Source organism: Dryobates pubescens, chromosome 4, assembly GCF_014839835.1.
Source record: "Dryobates pubescens isolate bDryPub1 chromosome 4, bDryPub1.pri, whole genome shotgun sequence".
Taxonomy (NCBI): Eukaryota; Metazoa; Chordata; class Aves; order Piciformes; family Picidae; genus Dryobates; species Dryobates pubescens.
This window is the reverse complement of record NC_071615.1, coordinates 19,252,027-19,266,751: the sequence shown is the minus strand read 5'-3', so window position 1 is coordinate 19,266,751 and position 14,725 is coordinate 19,252,027. Positions and strand designations below refer to the sequence as shown.

The following is a 14,725-nucleotide window of genomic DNA, read 5'->3' as shown; positions in this document are numbered from 1 at the left end:
CTTGGGGTCCCTTCCGACCTGGCATTCTGTGATGCTACAAAAACCTTCGGGCTCATCAAGACTCAGGGTAACTGCTGGGTGCTGTAAGTGCTCCTGGAGAGGTGAACACCTGGTGTGGAATACTCAGGTCTGTGGAACTGTTCGGCACCGTCCTGCTCAGAGTAGCTGCAGAACTGACCCCTGGCTGGTCACAGAATCACAGAATGGTTTGGGATGGAAGGGACCCTAAAGATCATCTAGTTCCAACCCCCGTGCTATGGGCAGGGACACCTCCCACTAGACCAGGCTGCTCACAAGCCCTGTCCAACTTGGCCTTGAATATTTCCAGGGATGGAGAATCCACAAGTTCTGAGCAACCTGGGCCAGTTGAATTTACTTACTTTAAGTTCTGAGGGGTCTTAGTCCAAACTCCCAGCTGGTTTTCTTAGAAGGGAGAAGGTTTATGCAAACACTCTGCTCTCTTCATCAGACTGAACTCAATTCCTTGTAATATTTGCTACTTCCTGGATAACTTCATTTCTTGTCCCTGCTGACTGCAGGGGGGTTGGACCAGATGACCCTTCAAGGTCCCTTCCAGCAATGAGCAAAGGATGGGTGTTATGCAGAAATGATGATGATGATGGGAAGACCTAGCTAGAGGAGTGACTCCTGCCAGAGCTGAACTTCAGCTGTCTTTGCAGGGCCTGCGAGAACGTCTGCTTCATCGGGAGGCCGTGGCGGATTGTGGATGGGAACCTGAACAAGCCTGTGTGCAAGGGCATGATGGAAGCTGTGCTCTACCACATCATGACCAAGCCAGGCCTCACTCAGGACCTGCTGCTGCAGCACTACCTGGGGGTGCTGCAGCCTGTGGCCGTCCTGGAGATCCTGCAGGTACGTGAGTCACTGCCAGCTGCGTGAGCTTTGCTCCTTCACAGTATCACAGTATCACAGTAACTAAGGTTGGAAGAGACCCCAAGGATCATCAAGTCCAACCTGTTCCAACAGACCTCACAACTAGATCATAGCACCAAGCGCCACGTCCAATCTCCCCTTGAACACCTCCAGGGACGGCGACTCCACCACCTCCCTGGGCAGCCCATTCCAATGACGAATGACTCGCTCAGTGAAGAACTTTTTCCTCACCTCGAGTCTAAACCTCCCCTGACACAACTTGAGACTGTGTCCCCTTGTTCTGGTGCTGGTTGCCTGGGAGAAGAGACCAACCCCCTCCTGTCTACAACCACCTTTCAGGTAGTTGTAGAGGGCAATGAGGTCGCCTCTGATCCTTCTCTTCTCCAGGCTAAACAATCCCAGCTCCCTCAGCCTCTCCTCATAGGGCTTGTGCTCAAGGCCTCTCACCAGCCTTGTTGCCCTTCTCTGGACACGTTCAAGTGTCTCGATGTCCTTCCTAAACTGAGGGGCCCAGAACTGGACACAGTACTCAAGGTGTGGCCTAACCAATGCAGAGTACAGGGCACAATGACCTCCCTGCTCCTGCTGGCCACACTATTCCTAATACAGGCCAGGATGCCATTGGCCTTCTTGGCCACCTGGGCACACTGCTGGCTCATGTTTAGGCGGGTGTCAATCAGCACCCCCAGGTCCCTCTCCGTTTGGCAGCTCTCCAGCCACTCTGACCCCAGAAAGGGAAGGCAGCAGCTGCTTTGCTGCAGACCCCAGGGAAATGGGACCGTGGATGAAGCATGGAAAACAACCTTCTGCCTTTAGTGTAAATTAACCAGAGCCAGAGCGAGTCACTGCTCAGTGAGAGAGGCAGGGAGCCTCGTCAGCTGGCTCCTGAACTGGATGTACAGGCAGCTGGAACTCTGCTTGGTTATGGAGAGGGCTGGCTTGGCACGGTGAAGTGTTAAGCTGGGTTGTTCAATGCAGTGTTAATCACCAGGGAGTTCATCTTACCTTTTTTAACCTTATGTGCCTTCCAGATGTGGAGTCTGTGATGTAAGAACAGAGTGAAATATGTGCTAGACAATGAAACCTCCTGTCCTGCCAGCCTGCCTTACAGACACACACCCTGCCCTCTGAAACAATACATGGCCACAAGATAGGAGCTCCTGGGGTTTTTCCCCTGTCTTGAAGCTTGATTGCCACCACTGCAAATGAAACTTTGATTTCCCCTTTATTTTTCCTGTGAGGGCTCACAACCTTTAGGACAGCAGCAACAGTGCAGTCCTGCCCTGAAGTCTGCCTTTGTGCACCGTGGGGCAGCAGTACAGAGTGTAGGCAAAGACACAAACCCAAGCAGTTCCCTGCAAGTTTTAGTCTGGAGAACTGGCAATCTGTGACAGAAGAAGAGGACACAGTCACAAGCTGTGCCAGGGGAGGTTTAGGCTGGATGTTGGGGAGAAGTCCTTCACAAAAAGAGATTGGCCATTGGAATGTGCTGCCCAGGGAGGTGGTGGAGTCACCATCACTGGTGCCATGGTTTAGTTGATCAGATGGTGTTGGATGATAGGTTGGACTTGGTGATCTCAAAGGTCTCTTCCAACCTGGTTGATTTGATTCTGTTCTGTTCTAAATTCCATTCCCTACCAAAAAATGTGGTAAGAAGTGGTTTTGAAACCACAGGCAGAGCTTAGATGTGTATTGTACCAAACATTAGTAACTCTGTGAGTGACTGCACACCGGATGTTTTCCACATACAGAGCACACAAAGTGCCTGGCTGGGTGTTGCTGTGTGATAGATGCCGACCCCTTCTGACCCAGAGCTCTGGGATTTACTCCTACACCAGCCTTGAATCATTTGTAGCTGGTCCTGAATGTTGAGATCTGCTGTTCAGCACACCTTGTGTCAATAGCCAGATGGTAGCCTGGGTGCTGGAAGTGCCAAGTGAGCATCTACCCAGCTGTGTGACCTTTATTGTGCAGGAATCTTTGCCAGCTCCATGGACTCGCCGGGGGGGGGGGGGGGGGGGGGGGGGGGGAGGTGGAGCCACCTCCAGTGTTTCTAGGACAGTGTTCAGCGTGGGGGGGGCTTCAGCACAACCACCCAAGCTAAACTCTGAATTTCCCTGCAGGGACTGGAGACTCTGGGTTGCATCAGACGGTTCTACATGACAAAGCCATCCCCGGTGTTGCTCTTTTCTCAGCCAGCTCTGGAAGAGCAGCTCAGCAACCCCAAGCTGAGTGAAACCCCAACCGTGTACTACGAGCCCACCATCGACTGCACTCTCAGGCTGGGAAGAGTGTTCCCCTCTGAAGTGAACTGGAATAAATGGGTGCAGATTATCCCCGTGTAAAAGAGGTAAAGCTGAGCCATACCCAGTGGGTTCAGGCTGCAGCGTGAGTGTTGAGGGCAGATCAAATGTTTGTGTTCCATCATGGTTTTGCTAAGTTATTTATCCTTTTTACTTCTGAATGTATTTATGCTGAGAATAAAGCTTCACCTTCAGGCACAGGTAATGTCTGATCCCACCTGAAGTTTTTACCAATAACTGCAGGTAGTTCCTAGCTTCTGCTTTATCTTATGGGCTTTCACAGGGCACAGCAAAAACTCCTTTTCCTTTTCCTGCCCCTAAGGCTAACACTAACACTTTGCTTTTGCTTTTGTTGTGTTGTACAGCAGCAGGCTCTGTTCTAAGGCTTGATAATGCTCCTTTAGCTCAATTACCCGAAGGTCTGTCTGTATTTTACACACTGGCATTAGTTTATTACCTATTTTTCTAGCAGAACCACTCTGCCGGGTGAAGTGGGGGCTGTCCCCGGTGCCACAGCACCACCCTTGTAGAGGCTCTCTGGTGTTAGGTTGTGTTTTAAAACACCCCCACAGCAGACACACACTTCCACCCAGGGACAGCTTTATTACAGGAGAAGACAGACGTGCCCGCTGCCAGGGCCGAGCACTGCCCCTCAGCCTTGCCGAGGGAGAGTGGCCAGGCCCCGGGCGGCTGCTGGGGCCGCCGGTGTCCGAGGCGCTCAGTCCCGCCAGCGGTGCCCGCACTGCGCGTTGCAGCACTTGTAGAAGGTGGTCATGGGCTCGTCGGCCGAGCGCGTCTGGATCTGCATGAAGTAGGCTCTGGGGTGCTCGCACTTGGGGCAGGGCTCTGCGGGCGAGGCGAGGCGCTGTGAGGCCAGGCCCGGCCCGAACCCCCGAGCCCCCCGGCCCGGCCCACCCCGGCCCGGCCCTACCTGCCGTGGAGTCCACGTTCTCCCAGGCCGCGGCGCCGCCCAGCACATCGTCCACCTCCTTCAGCCGCGGGTACTTCCGGCTCGTCACCTGCGGGACGCCGCCGGTCAGCGGGGCCCGGGACGCCCCCGCCTCGCCCCCCACCCCCGGCCCCGCCGCCCCCCGTCGCTGCCGGTACCTTCCGCGTCACGTTGCGCACGTAGGGGCAGGTGGTGCAGGCGAAGCGGTGGCAGCGCGGCCCCTCCTCGGCCACCAGCACGTTGCCGCAGGCCGGGCAGAAGAGCAGCATCGCCGCATCGCAGGCTCCGCGCCGCCCGTCCTGTCCCGCCCCTTCCGGCGGCGGTAGCGGCGATGGCGGCGGAGGCCGAGGAGGAGCTGGCGCACGCCGAGGTGCTGGAGCTCTTCCAGGAGGCGCTGGCGCGGCTGGTGCAGGACCCGCTGCTCTGCGACCTCCCGCCGCAGGTGAGGCCGGGGCGGCGGGGACCGGGCCGGGGCCGGGGCTGGTGGCGGGGCTCAGGCCTGCACCCCTCGCCTGCCGCCGCCTTGCCGCCCGCAGGTGACGGCGGAGGAGATCGGCTCGCAGGTGGCGCTGGAGTACGGGCAGGCCATGACCGTGCGCGTCTGCAAGGCGGACGGCGAGATCATGCGTGAGTCCCGCCGCCCGGAGGAGCGGTGCCTCGGGGACAGCCCGGCCGGGAGGAGCCGGGCTGGCGGCCGGGGCGCTGACGGAGCTTTTCCCCTAACCCAACAGCCGTGGTGGTGGTGCAGAACGCCTCGGTGCTGGATCTGAAGAAGGCGCTGCGGCGGCACGTCCAGCTGCGGCAGACACGGCAGGGCGGCGTGCAGCACCTCAGCTGGTGAGCGGGACCCGGGCTGCTCGCCCCAGCCTTTAGCACCGCCTCCCCTTGACTCTTTGTTCCCTAGGAAGTACATCTGGAGGACGTACCACTTAACCTTCGCCGGCGAGAAACTGGCAGATGACAGGAAGAAGCTGAGAGAGTAAGAAACTGGTGTCGGGGGTGGGAGGCGCTGGAGAGGTGTCGCTGGAGCCCACGCAGCATTTTCACAGGCAGGGCTGCCTTTGTGTCTTGCCTTTGAAACTGACTGGAAATGGCACCAGCCCTGTACTGGGGAGTGGGACAGGTCCTGAGTGGCATCTGCATGACAGGAAGGCCTCAGCCATCCTGTGCTGAGCATGTTCAGCCAGTTCAGATCACAGCAAGGCACTTGGACCTACTGCCCCTTGGCTGTCCATACCAAACCCCTGCAGAACAGGTGCTTACCAAGCTTCTGCCTTAGGTATCCTGCAGAGACAGGGTTTGTGACAAAAGGTATGAGGGCAAGGGGAGTAGGATACAAAAAAGGGCAGGGCTGGTGTCAGGTACGTGGAGCACCTTAGTTTAGGGAAACTGAGAGCATTCAGCATGTGGTCAGAGCCCATGATGTGGGAGGGATCCAGAGTGGATGGGATCTCTGGAAGTGAGCTCATCTGACCTTCTGCACAAGCAGGGCCAGCTGGAGCTGGTTGCTCAGGGTTGTGTGCAGTTGGGTTTTGAGTGCACACCTGTTCCAGTGCTTCAGCACCCTCACAGAGGGCTGAGCTGTGGAGGTGGGAAGGAGGATGGAAGAATACCAAGTAAAGAGCAAAAGAAGGATACGTGGGTTGGGCTCTGGACCTGCTCAGCCACCCATCAGAGGCAATCTGGTTACAACACTGAGAAAATGATTCCCACACTTCCATGTCCATTGGCAGGGCAAGGAGGCAGGAGGTGCTTGTGAGTGCTCCAGCAGCTGCTTGCAGCAGTGCTGGGTAAGCCAGCTGCGTGCAGGCCAGTCAGAAAAGCTTGTCTGCAGGAACACTGAGCAAGGCAGCCCCAGTTAAAGCTGTCCTGGAGGGCCTGGGCCATGGATGAGAGATGCTGTGGTTAAGGAGGTGTTGCAGATGCTGCTCAGCTCCTTCAGTGCTGGCAGCCTCCGCTGCCTACACAAGTGAGGATTTGAACTTGTCCAGTATCAGAGCACAGCTTGTGCTCATAGGAGTCCCTCTGACCCCCCAGGGAAGGGGCAGCCGTGGGATTTCAGTTTCTGGGTGCATGTAACAGCCTGGCCCTCTCTTCAGGTACGGCATCAGAAACCGGGACGAGGTCAGCTTCATAAAGAAGCTTCGCAAGTAACCTGCCAGGTAAGCCCTGAATCTGTTAAGAGCTACCAATTCCTCATCACCCTCCTCAGGCCTTGGGGTTCAGGCTTAGAGCAGCTCCTGCTGCTGCTTTTCCGCTGTGCAGCAGAGCTTTCCTGAGTGCCTGTGCCGAGTCTGTGCCCTAGGTGTGTCCTGGTTGTGCTCCTCTGAGGGCTGGGAGTTCAGCTGCTGCAGCTACCACAGTGCAGTGTCTCTAGCCCTACTTGGTATGTGGGCTCTGCTCTCACAGCAGCTCGAGCCTCAACTAAAGGCAGTGTTCCTTTACTGCTGTGGTTGCTTCCAGGACTTTGCTTGCTTTTAGACTTCTTGAGTGTCTGGAAGGGACTGTCAGGAATGGGGCTGGCTGCTGACTCATCATCCCTCAGAGGATGGAGGTCTCTGTGCTACAGGCACTTGCCATCCCCAGGTCCCTTTGGGTCCTTGTGTGTGCCTCATACCCAAGTGTCTGTTCTGCCCCTGCTCCTAGCACTCCTGTGCCGTGCAGAGCACCTGCAGCTGACAGCGGGGTCCCAGGGCTGCAGACAGAGGGTGTTCACTGGTGTTCCACTGGGGCTGTGCTTTGAGCCATTTCTCTCAGTTACTGCAGGCTGTAAGAGACAGCAGTTGACAGAGCCTGGAGGTTTTAACTCCCAGTTTCTCCATTTTCTGTTATATAGCAACTTGAGCTTAACCAATTCACTGCTCTCAGAGAGCACACAGCACTAGACAACTTTGGGCATGGCCTTTGTGTGCAGCTGATGCATTTCGGAAGAGGCAGAGCACAGGCAGCACCAGCAGCACCTGTACTCACCGACTCCACTGGGGTGGAAGGGAACCTTTGTAGGGTCACTTAGTCCACCCCCCTGCAGTAAGCAAGGATAGCCTCATCTAGAGCAGGCTGCTCAGAGCCCCATCAAGCCTTACCTTGAATGTCTCTAGAAATGGGGCCCCCACCACCTCTCTGGGCAACCTGTTTCATTCTCCACCACCCTCATAGTAAAGAGCTTCTTCCTAAAGTCAATCTGACTCTACCCTTCTGTATTTTAAAACCGTTGTCCCTCGTCCTATTGCTCCATGGCTTTGTAAAGAGTCTCTCCCCCTTTTCCTTGTTCTGCTTCCTCTCTGTGGAGCCAGGCAGACCTAGCTCAGGCCTTGCACTGCTTTTAGAAAGCTGTGCCCACAAACACAAGATGTGACCAAGCCTCCTCAGCTGTTCAGATTTCTGTCTGCTGCTTTCCACAGCTAAAACCACAGTGCCTGAAGGACAGGGGTAGCGGCAGCCCTTTGCCTGCTTGGGTTTTTGTTTTGCAGCTCCAGCTAGCTAGGGTAGAAAGTGTTCTCTGTGGCCACAATAGCTTTTATTCTTTCAGCTCTGCTGCATGCACAGCACCGAGGGTGATGAAATGTGTGCCTGTGATCAGCAGTCCCCTGCAGCACTGAGTCTCCTCACCCCCAGCTGTCCAGGAGCTGCTGTCACTGCCAGCTGTTTTCTTTCTCCTCACAGAGCAGAGACTCCAACCTTCCCAAGGCCAGCCTGTGGATTCAGTGCTTCCCAGGAGGATGAGGCTGTAGCACTTCGGGGAGCGGCAGACTGCAGCTGACTGGACATTCTCACCTGGTTTTTGCAGTGTTCCCTTCTGAGCTGCATGTGGACTGTCCCTGCAGTGATTTAAAGAGACCTTCCCGTTTTCTTTTTAGGCCTTTAAGGCCCGCCCTTCCAGCTGCAACTCTGCAGTTTGGGTGCTAGAAAAGGCTGGAGGCTGCTGGGCCGTGGAAGAGCAGAGGTGAGATACAGTAACAAAGGCAGCCACAGACCATGCAGAACAATTAACAGTAGCTAAAACGCTACCTCACCTTTAATCACCACCTTAGCAGCAGTAAACAAGTCTGGTTAAAAATGTAGTATTGAAACTTAGTGTAATAAAAACCATGGCAGCAGAGGAGGTTCAATACCGTGGAACAAGGCACAACCGCTGGGTCTTCAGAGTCCTCTAAGATAAGGCAAACCCCGAGGGCTGGGGAGGCAGTTTAAATTATCCAGGGGCAGGGTTAGAAGGGTCATGGGGTTAGAGGCTTTGTCCCCAGGGAGGTGGCACAGCAGAGGCAGAGGCAGGCCCTCTCCAGTGCCCGCTGGAGACGCCGGGCCCCGCCGGTCAGTGGAGCTGCGTGTCCAGGTCGTACTTCTCGCAGAACTTGTCTGTGAAGGGGATGCAGGTGAGGAACTCGCACCACTCGCACTTGATGGGGTAGAAGTAGAAGAGGATCACCAGTCCTGAGAAGAGGGCGATGAAGATGAGCTGGAAGACTATGATCTGGCATCGCTTCCTGTACAGATCAAACTTCCCAAAGCTAATGTAGGGCAGGAAGGCAAAGGAGAGGAAGAAGCCGCTGATAAATCCTGAAATGTGAGCAAAGTTATCGATCCAAGGCAGGAGGCCAAAGGCAAAAAGGAAGAGCACCACGGCCAGCAGCTTGAAGAAGGCCCTCCAGGGGCGTGCCAGGATTTGCCAGCTCTGGAACAGCTCCACAAAGAGACAGGCCAGAATCCCAAACTGGGATCCTGCAGGGCCGACCTGCAGAAGAAGAGCACCACAGGTAACATCAGGCTCCTGGCCCTGCCTGGCTCCTGCAGCCAGCTCCAGGCAGCAGTCGGTGGTGATTCAGCTCCTCTGAAGCTTCATCCTTAGGAGGCGGTCAAGGCATTACAGGGCCTGGTTTGATTTAGGACCCATGGAGCTGTGAGGCCAACAATCACCAGAACAGACTTTAAGGAGGACACATCTGGTGTAAGTTCCCAGAGGGGAGAAGCCCCCAGAGGCAGTCTCCTGGCTCCCCCCACCCACCATGCACTCTTCCTTTTGAGGGACCTAGAAGATCCTCCAGGTCCTGTCACAGTCTTGTGATGCAGGACAGTCACATCAGACTTCTCCAGCTGTGACACAGGGGCAGGCCTGGACGGTCTGGGGAAAGTGAACTCTGCTCTTTGCCCATCTCCTGCCTGCCACTCACATGTGGAAGGTCCCTGGCAGCAGCTACATCTCTTAATTCCCAGTTCATCAGCAGCTTGCTTGCTGCAGCCAGACTGGGCCAGACCCTCGACAAGCCCAGGGTACTCTGCAGACTTGTTAGTGCTCAGCACCTAGGTGATGGTTGTGGTGCTACAACTCTGTGCAAGGCCCACGGTGCAGAGAGGAGCCCAGCTCTGGTGTCTGCCTCTGCCAGAGAGGCACAGACGTGCAGAGAAGGCTCATGTTGAATCATAGAATCAATAAGGTTGGAAAAGACCTCAAAGATCATCTAGGGCAAGTCCCCAGGACCCTAGTCTGCAGGAGACCCACCTCTGCTCTGTAGGGTAGAAATATTGCACTGGCAAGGTTCCCAGTGATGCCACTGAGCAGGTAGATGATAGAGATGCGATGCCATCCTGCCAGCTTCTCTAGGTCCCGCAGGATCGTCATTTGGAAACAGACTGAAACCAGACAGTGCAGGATCCTGCCAAGTTCAGAGTACAGAGCTGAAGCAGCAGCCACTGCAGTCACCCCTCTGCTGGACCTTGCTAAGAGCTCCTGGTCTGGCCTTGCCCACACCTCTAACATCCCTCCCAGCAGAGACAACAGCTCAGGGGCCCAGGGAAGGGGCTGGCAGAAGAAGCCTCAGCAGTGTCAGGGCTCAGGGTTCCCTACCCAGGACAGCAGCAGCTTTGTCCCTGTGCTTACCCAGCGTGCAGGAAAAGTGAGAGCCAGAGGCGGTAGAACTGGTCAGGGACTTCTGGGTTCAGGAAAGGGAGGAGTCCACAGACGTCATCCATGCAGTGCACCTAGGGCAGAAGGGGCTGTGAGGTGTGCCAGCCAGCATGGCCTGTACCCAGAGCTGACGCTGAGAGGGGTTCTCCTCTGTGTCACATCCCAACACCAAGCTACACCTGGGCAGCTCTCTGCCCTCATTCTGCACCCCACACACAACTGAGGCATTCGTGCATGAAGGGGGCAGGAGGGTTGTGTTCTCTGCTGCTTCCCCAGTGGGCCTGTGTTGGGCTGTCACAGCTGCCAGCCCAATTCTAAGGAGGGACAGACAGATGGATGCAAGCTCTGCCACTACAGCCTGGATGAGCAGCTTCCTCTGGGATCAGGGTGGGACAGGTCATGAGACTCCTACCTACACTGCAGCACAGCAGCCCTCAAACCACCAAGCTGCTAAGGGAGGGAGGAGGGCAGCCCCCAGCTGCACTCACCTGAGAGCAGAGTGTTGCCTCCTCATGGAAGTAGCCCCGCATGAACTCACAATACTCACGGGAGGTTATCTCACACCTGCAGGAGGCACAAGTGCTCAAAACAAGGAACAAGTCACATGGGACCCTCCTGTGCCCTCCCAGGCCACCCACTGCCACTCCCCAAGGCTGCTGGGGGGAACTGCTGCCTTCAGCTGCCCCTGACGTGCTGCAGTGTCTGCAGCAGTACGCTCCCACTTGAGCTCAGTGCCACCCTACAGACACCCCTCCTGCTTCTCTCCCCAGACAGGCCTGAGATCCCTCCACAGCCTGGTGCTCTGCACAGAGGGCCTCCAGAACAAGTGCAAGCTGAGCTGTAAATGTTGAGAAAGGGCCACCAGAGCTTGGGGCAGCTGGGGCTGTAGTCCTTGGGCCTCTGTAGCTGACAGTGGAAAAGGAGGGGTGAGGCCAAGAACATCCTGATCATGGCTTCTAGGAACAGAGAAGTTCCTTGGACAGCACTGATTGTTCTCCCTAGCTGGGAAAGTCAGGCCCAAGCACCAGGGAACTACTCAAGCTGAGAAGCAGTATCAGGAAGAACAGCATCTTGTTCTTTGTCAAACCCAGAGCATGTTGCTTCCTGACATCTCCTGGCATGCTCAGGGACTCCAGACTGGGGCCAGTGTAGCCTGTCAGGACCAAGCTGGCCCTTCCCAATTCCCATTAAAATGTGGGTCCCTCCAACTGCAGCAGCAGTTGGGTGAGCTACCCTGCTGCACCAAAGGCACAGGCTGGCTGCTGTCTCCTGCTCATCCCACAGCCCTGCTGCATTTGGGAAACCTGGCATGGCTCCCTGGCCAACTCCCCAGCAGGGCTCTGGGCTGCATGTGGGAAGGACAAAGGACAAATGGCTGTGTCTGCAACCCAAGAAGGACCCCCTGTGCCTCACCCTGAGAGCCAGCTCCTCTCCACACAGGAAGAGCTCCTTACCTTCCTTTGGTCCCGATGCAGCAGGGCCGGCCTGTGATCACACAGTCCATGTGCAGGTGGTTGGTGTAATTGCCAGCACTGTTCTTGGTGCAAATCTGGAACACAACAGTGGGCTGCAGTCAGAAGCCACAGCCCCTTGGGGCCTCTCTCTTGGCAGCAGGATGGTTCCTGACACCCCACCTGAGGCCTGAGCCTCAGTCAGCACCAAGGGATAAGAAGAGCCCATCCCCCTGTTCCCTTGGCAGGGCCCAGGGCTTTAGTGGGCCCAGGGGAACTTTGTTGTGGAAGAGCTTTGAGTCTTGGCTGGACAGGGCTGTGGATGCCCTGATCAGGTGTCTGTGACAGCAAAGCAGAGGACCACCCCCATCCACCAACACAGCTGTGGCTCTGCACAGTGGCATGCAGCTGCCAGCTGCCCTGCAGGCCCCATGCTGCCCTGCCGGCCGCCCATGCCCCCAGGCTGGCCCCCTATGCCGGCCCCCTAAGCCGGCCCCCTTGCCTCCCCCTTATGCCACCCTGCCGGGCCCCTATGCCGCCCCCTGCTGCCGCCCTGCCTGCCCCTCTATGCCGCCCCCTGCTGCCGCCCTGCCGGCCCCCTATGCTGCCCCCCGCTGCCGCCCTGCCTGCCCCTCTATGCCGCCCCCCGCTGCCGCCCTGCCTGCCCCTCTATGCCGCCCCCCTGCTGCCGCCCTGCCTGCCCCTCTATGCCACCCCCCGCTGCCGCCCTGCCGGCCCCCTATGCCGACCCCGCTGCCGCCCTGCCTGCCCCTCTATGCCGCCCCCCGCTGCCGCCCTGCCTGCCCCTCTATGCCGCCCCCCTGCTGCCGCCCTGCCTGCCCCTCTATGCTGCCCCCCGCTGCCGCCCTGCCTGCCCCTCTATGCCGCCCCCCTGCTGCCGCCCTGCCTGCCCCTCTATGCTGCCCCCCGCTGCCGCCCTGCCTGCCCCTCTATGCCGCCCCCCGCTGCCGCCCTGCCTGCCCCTCTATGCCGCCACCCGCTGCCGCCCTGCCTGCCCCTCTATGCCGCCCCCCGCTGCCGCCCTGCCGGCCCCCTATGCCGCCCCCCGCTGCCGCCCTGCCGGCCCCCTATGCCGCCCCCTGCTGCCGCCCTGCCGGCCCCCTATGCCGCCCCCCGCTGCCGCCCTGCCTGCCCCTCTATGCCGCCCCCCGCTGCCGCCCTGCCGGCCCCCTATGCCGCCCCCCGCTGCCGCCCTGCCTACCCCCTATGCCGACCCCGCTGCCGCCCTGCCTGCCCCTCTATGCCGCCCCCCGCTGCCGCCCTGCCTGCCCCTCCATGCCGCCCCCCGCTGCCGCCCTGCCTGCCCCTCTATGCCGCCCCCCGCTGCCGCCCTGCCTGCCCCTCTATGCCGCCCCCCGCTGCCGCCCTGCCTGCCCCTCTATGCCGCCCCCCTGCTGCCGCCCTGCCTGCCCCTCTATGCCGCCCCCCGCTGCCGCCCTGCCGGCCCCTCTATGCCGCCCCCCGCTGCCGCCCTGCCGGCCCCCTATGCCGCCCCCCGCTGCCGCCCTGCCTGCCCCTCTATGCCGCCCCCCGCTGCCGCCCTGCCGGCCCCCTATGCCGCCCCCCGCTGCCGCCCTGCCTACCCCCTATGCCGACCCCGCTGCCGCCCTGCCTGCCCCTCTATGCCGCCCCCCGCTGCCGCCCTGCCTGCCCCTCCATGCCGCCCCCCGCTGCCGCCCTGCCTGCCCCTCTATGCCGCCCCCCGCTGCCGCCCTGCCTGCCCCTCTATGCCGCCCCCCGCTGCCGCCCTGCCTGCCCCTCTATGCCGCCCCCCTGCTGCCGCCCTGCCTGCCCCTCTATGCCGCCCCCCGCTGCCGCCCTGCCGGCCCCTCTATGCCGCCACCCGCTGCCGCCCTGCCTGCCCCTCTATGCCGCCCCCCGCTGCCGCCCTGCCGGCCCCCTATGCCGCCCCCCGCTGCCGCCCTGCCGGCCCCCTATGCCGCCCCCTGCTGCCGCCCTGCCGGCCCCCTATGCCGCCCCCCGCTGCCGCCCTGCCTGCCCCTCTATGCCGCCCCCCGCTGCCGCCCTGCCGGCCCCCTATGCCGCCCCCCGCTGCCGCCCTGCCTACCCCCTATGCCGACCCCGCTGCCGCCCTGCCTGCCCCTCTATGCCGCCCCCCGCTGCCGCCCTGCCTGCCCCTACATGCCGCCCCCCGCTGCCGCCCTGCCTGCCCCTCTATGCCGCCCCCCGCTGCCGCCCTGCCTACCCCTTTGCCGCCCCCCGCTGCCGCCCTGCCTGCCCCTCTATGCCGCCCCCCGCTGCCGCCCTGCCTGCCCCTCCATGCCGCCCCCCGCTGCCGCCCTGCCTGCCCCTCTATGCCGCCCCCCGCTGCCGCCCTGCCGGCCCCCTATGCCGCCCCCCGCTGCCGCCCTGCCTACCCCCTATGCCGACCCCGCTGCCGCCCTGCCTGCCCCTCTATGCCGCCCCCCGCTGCCGCCCTGCCTGCCCCTCGATGCCGCCCCCCGCTGCCGCCCTGCCTGCCCCTCTATGCCGCCCCCCGCTGCCGCCCTGCCTGCCCCTCTATGCCGCCCCCCGCTGCCGCCCTGCCTGCCCCTCTATGCCGCCCCCCTGCTGCCGCCCTGCCTGCCCCTCTATGCCGCCCCCCGCTGCCGCCCTGCCGGCCCCTCTATGCCGCCCCCCGCTGCCGCCCTTCCGGCCCCTCTATGCTGCCCCCCGCTGCCGCCCTGCCGGCCCCCTATGCCGCCCCCCACTGCCGCCCTGCCTGCCCCTCTATGCCGCCCCCCGCTGCCGCCCTGCCTGCCCCTCTATGCCGCCCCCCGCTGCCGCCCTGCTGGCCCCTCTATGCCGCCCCCCGCTGCCGCCCTGCCTGCCCCTCTATGCCGCCCCCCTGCTGCCGCCCTGCCTGCCCCTCTATGCCGCCCCCCGCTGCCGCCCTGCCGGCCCCTCTATGCCGCCCCCCGCTGCCGCCCTGCCGGCCCCTCTATGCTGCCCCCCGCTGCCGCCCTGCCGGCCCCCTATGCCGCCCCCCACTGCCGCCCTGCCTGCCCCTCTATGCCGCCCCCCACTGCCGCCCTGCCTGCCCCTCTATGCCGCCCCCCGCTGCCGCCCTGCCGGCCCCTCTATGCCGCCCCCCGCTGCCGCCCTGCCGGCCCCTCTATGCCGCCCCCCGCTGCCGCCCTGCCGGCCCCTCTATGCCGCCCCCCGCTGCCGCCCTGCCGGCCCCTCTATGCCGCCCCCCGCTGCC

At 60.8% G+C, this 14,725-nt stretch overlaps 4 protein-coding genes across 4 annotated transcripts in view; 2 read left to right on the top strand and 2 right to left on the bottom strand.

Annotated features, from left to right (window-relative positions):
• GTF3C1 (general transcription factor IIIC subunit 1) overlaps positions 1-3,433 on the top strand; it is a 67,156-nt gene extending 63,723 nt beyond the window's left edge. Inside the window, exons 36-37 of the mRNA XM_054180738.1 lie at positions 681-873; positions 3,018-3,433. Coding sequence (XP_054036713.1) covers positions 681-873; positions 3,018-3,239 — 415 coding nt within the window. The 3' untranslated portion in view covers positions 3,240-3,433. The remainder of the gene's footprint in view (positions 1-680; positions 874-3,017) is intronic.
• Positions 3,434-3,788: 355 nt separating this feature from the next.
• Positions 3,789-4,446, bottom strand: POLR3K (RNA polymerase III subunit K). Its single transcript, XM_054180736.1, has 3 exons — positions 4,305-4,446; positions 4,129-4,216; positions 3,789-4,043 (listed from the first exon to the last, which is right to left on the bottom strand). The coding sequence occupies exons 1-3, from the start codon at positions 4,413-4,415 to the stop codon at positions 3,916-3,918; spliced, it is 327 nt and encodes a 108-aa protein (XP_054036711.1). The 5' UTR covers positions 4,416-4,446; the 3' UTR covers positions 3,789-3,915.
• Positions 4,432-7,985, top strand: SNRNP25 (small nuclear ribonucleoprotein U11/U12 subunit 25). Its single transcript, XM_054180735.1, has 6 exons — positions 4,432-4,588; positions 4,683-4,773; positions 4,878-4,983; positions 5,051-5,125; positions 6,246-6,308; positions 7,810-7,985. The coding sequence occupies exons 1-5, from the start codon at positions 4,478-4,480 to the stop codon at positions 6,298-6,300; spliced, it is 438 nt and encodes a 145-aa protein (XP_054036710.1). The 5' UTR covers positions 4,432-4,477; the 3' UTR covers positions 6,301-6,308; positions 7,810-7,985.
• Positions 7,986-8,292: 307 nt separating this feature from the next.
• RHBDF1 (rhomboid 5 homolog 1) overlaps positions 8,293-14,725 on the bottom strand; it is a 42,902-nt gene continuing 36,469 nt past the window's right edge. The window contains exons 14-18 of the mRNA XM_054180737.1: positions 11,503-11,597; positions 10,537-10,612; positions 10,022-10,122; positions 9,644-9,797; positions 8,293-8,878 (exon numbers count right to left, since the gene is read on the bottom strand). Coding sequence (XP_054036712.1) covers positions 8,459-8,878; positions 9,644-9,797; positions 10,022-10,122; positions 10,537-10,612; positions 11,503-11,597 — 846 coding nt within the window. The 3' untranslated portion in view covers positions 8,293-8,458. The remainder of the gene's footprint in view (positions 8,879-9,643; positions 9,798-10,021; positions 10,123-10,536; positions 10,613-11,502; positions 11,598-14,725) is intronic.

Excerpts from the sequence above, each read along its gene's own strand:
- POLR3K (XM_054180736.1), bottom strand. The coding sequence starts at position 4,415 with ATGCTGCTCTTCTGCCCGGCCTGCGGCAACGTGCTGGTGGCCGAGGAG. Across the intron at positions 4,217-4,304 it reads TGCGCAACGTGACGCGGAAG|GTGACGAGCCGGAAGTACCC; the intron begins GTACCGGCAGCG and ends GGCGTCCCGCAG. Across the intron at positions 4,044-4,128 it reads GAACGTGGACTCCACGGCAG|AGCCCTGCCCCAAGTGCGAG; the intron begins GTAGGGCCGGGC and ends CCTCGCCCGCAG.
- SNRNP25 (XM_054180735.1), top strand. The coding sequence starts at position 4,478 with ATGGCGGCGGAGGCCGAGGAGGAGCTGGCGCACGCCGAGGTGCTGGAG. Across the intron at positions 4,589-4,682 it reads TCTGCGACCTCCCGCCGCAG|GTGACGGCGGAGGAGATCGG; the intron begins GTGAGGCCGGGG and ends TGCCGCCCGCAG. Across the intron at positions 5,126-6,245 it reads GACAGGAAGAAGCTGAGAGA|GTACGGCATCAGAAACCGGG; the intron begins GTAAGAAACTGG and ends CCCTCTCTTCAG.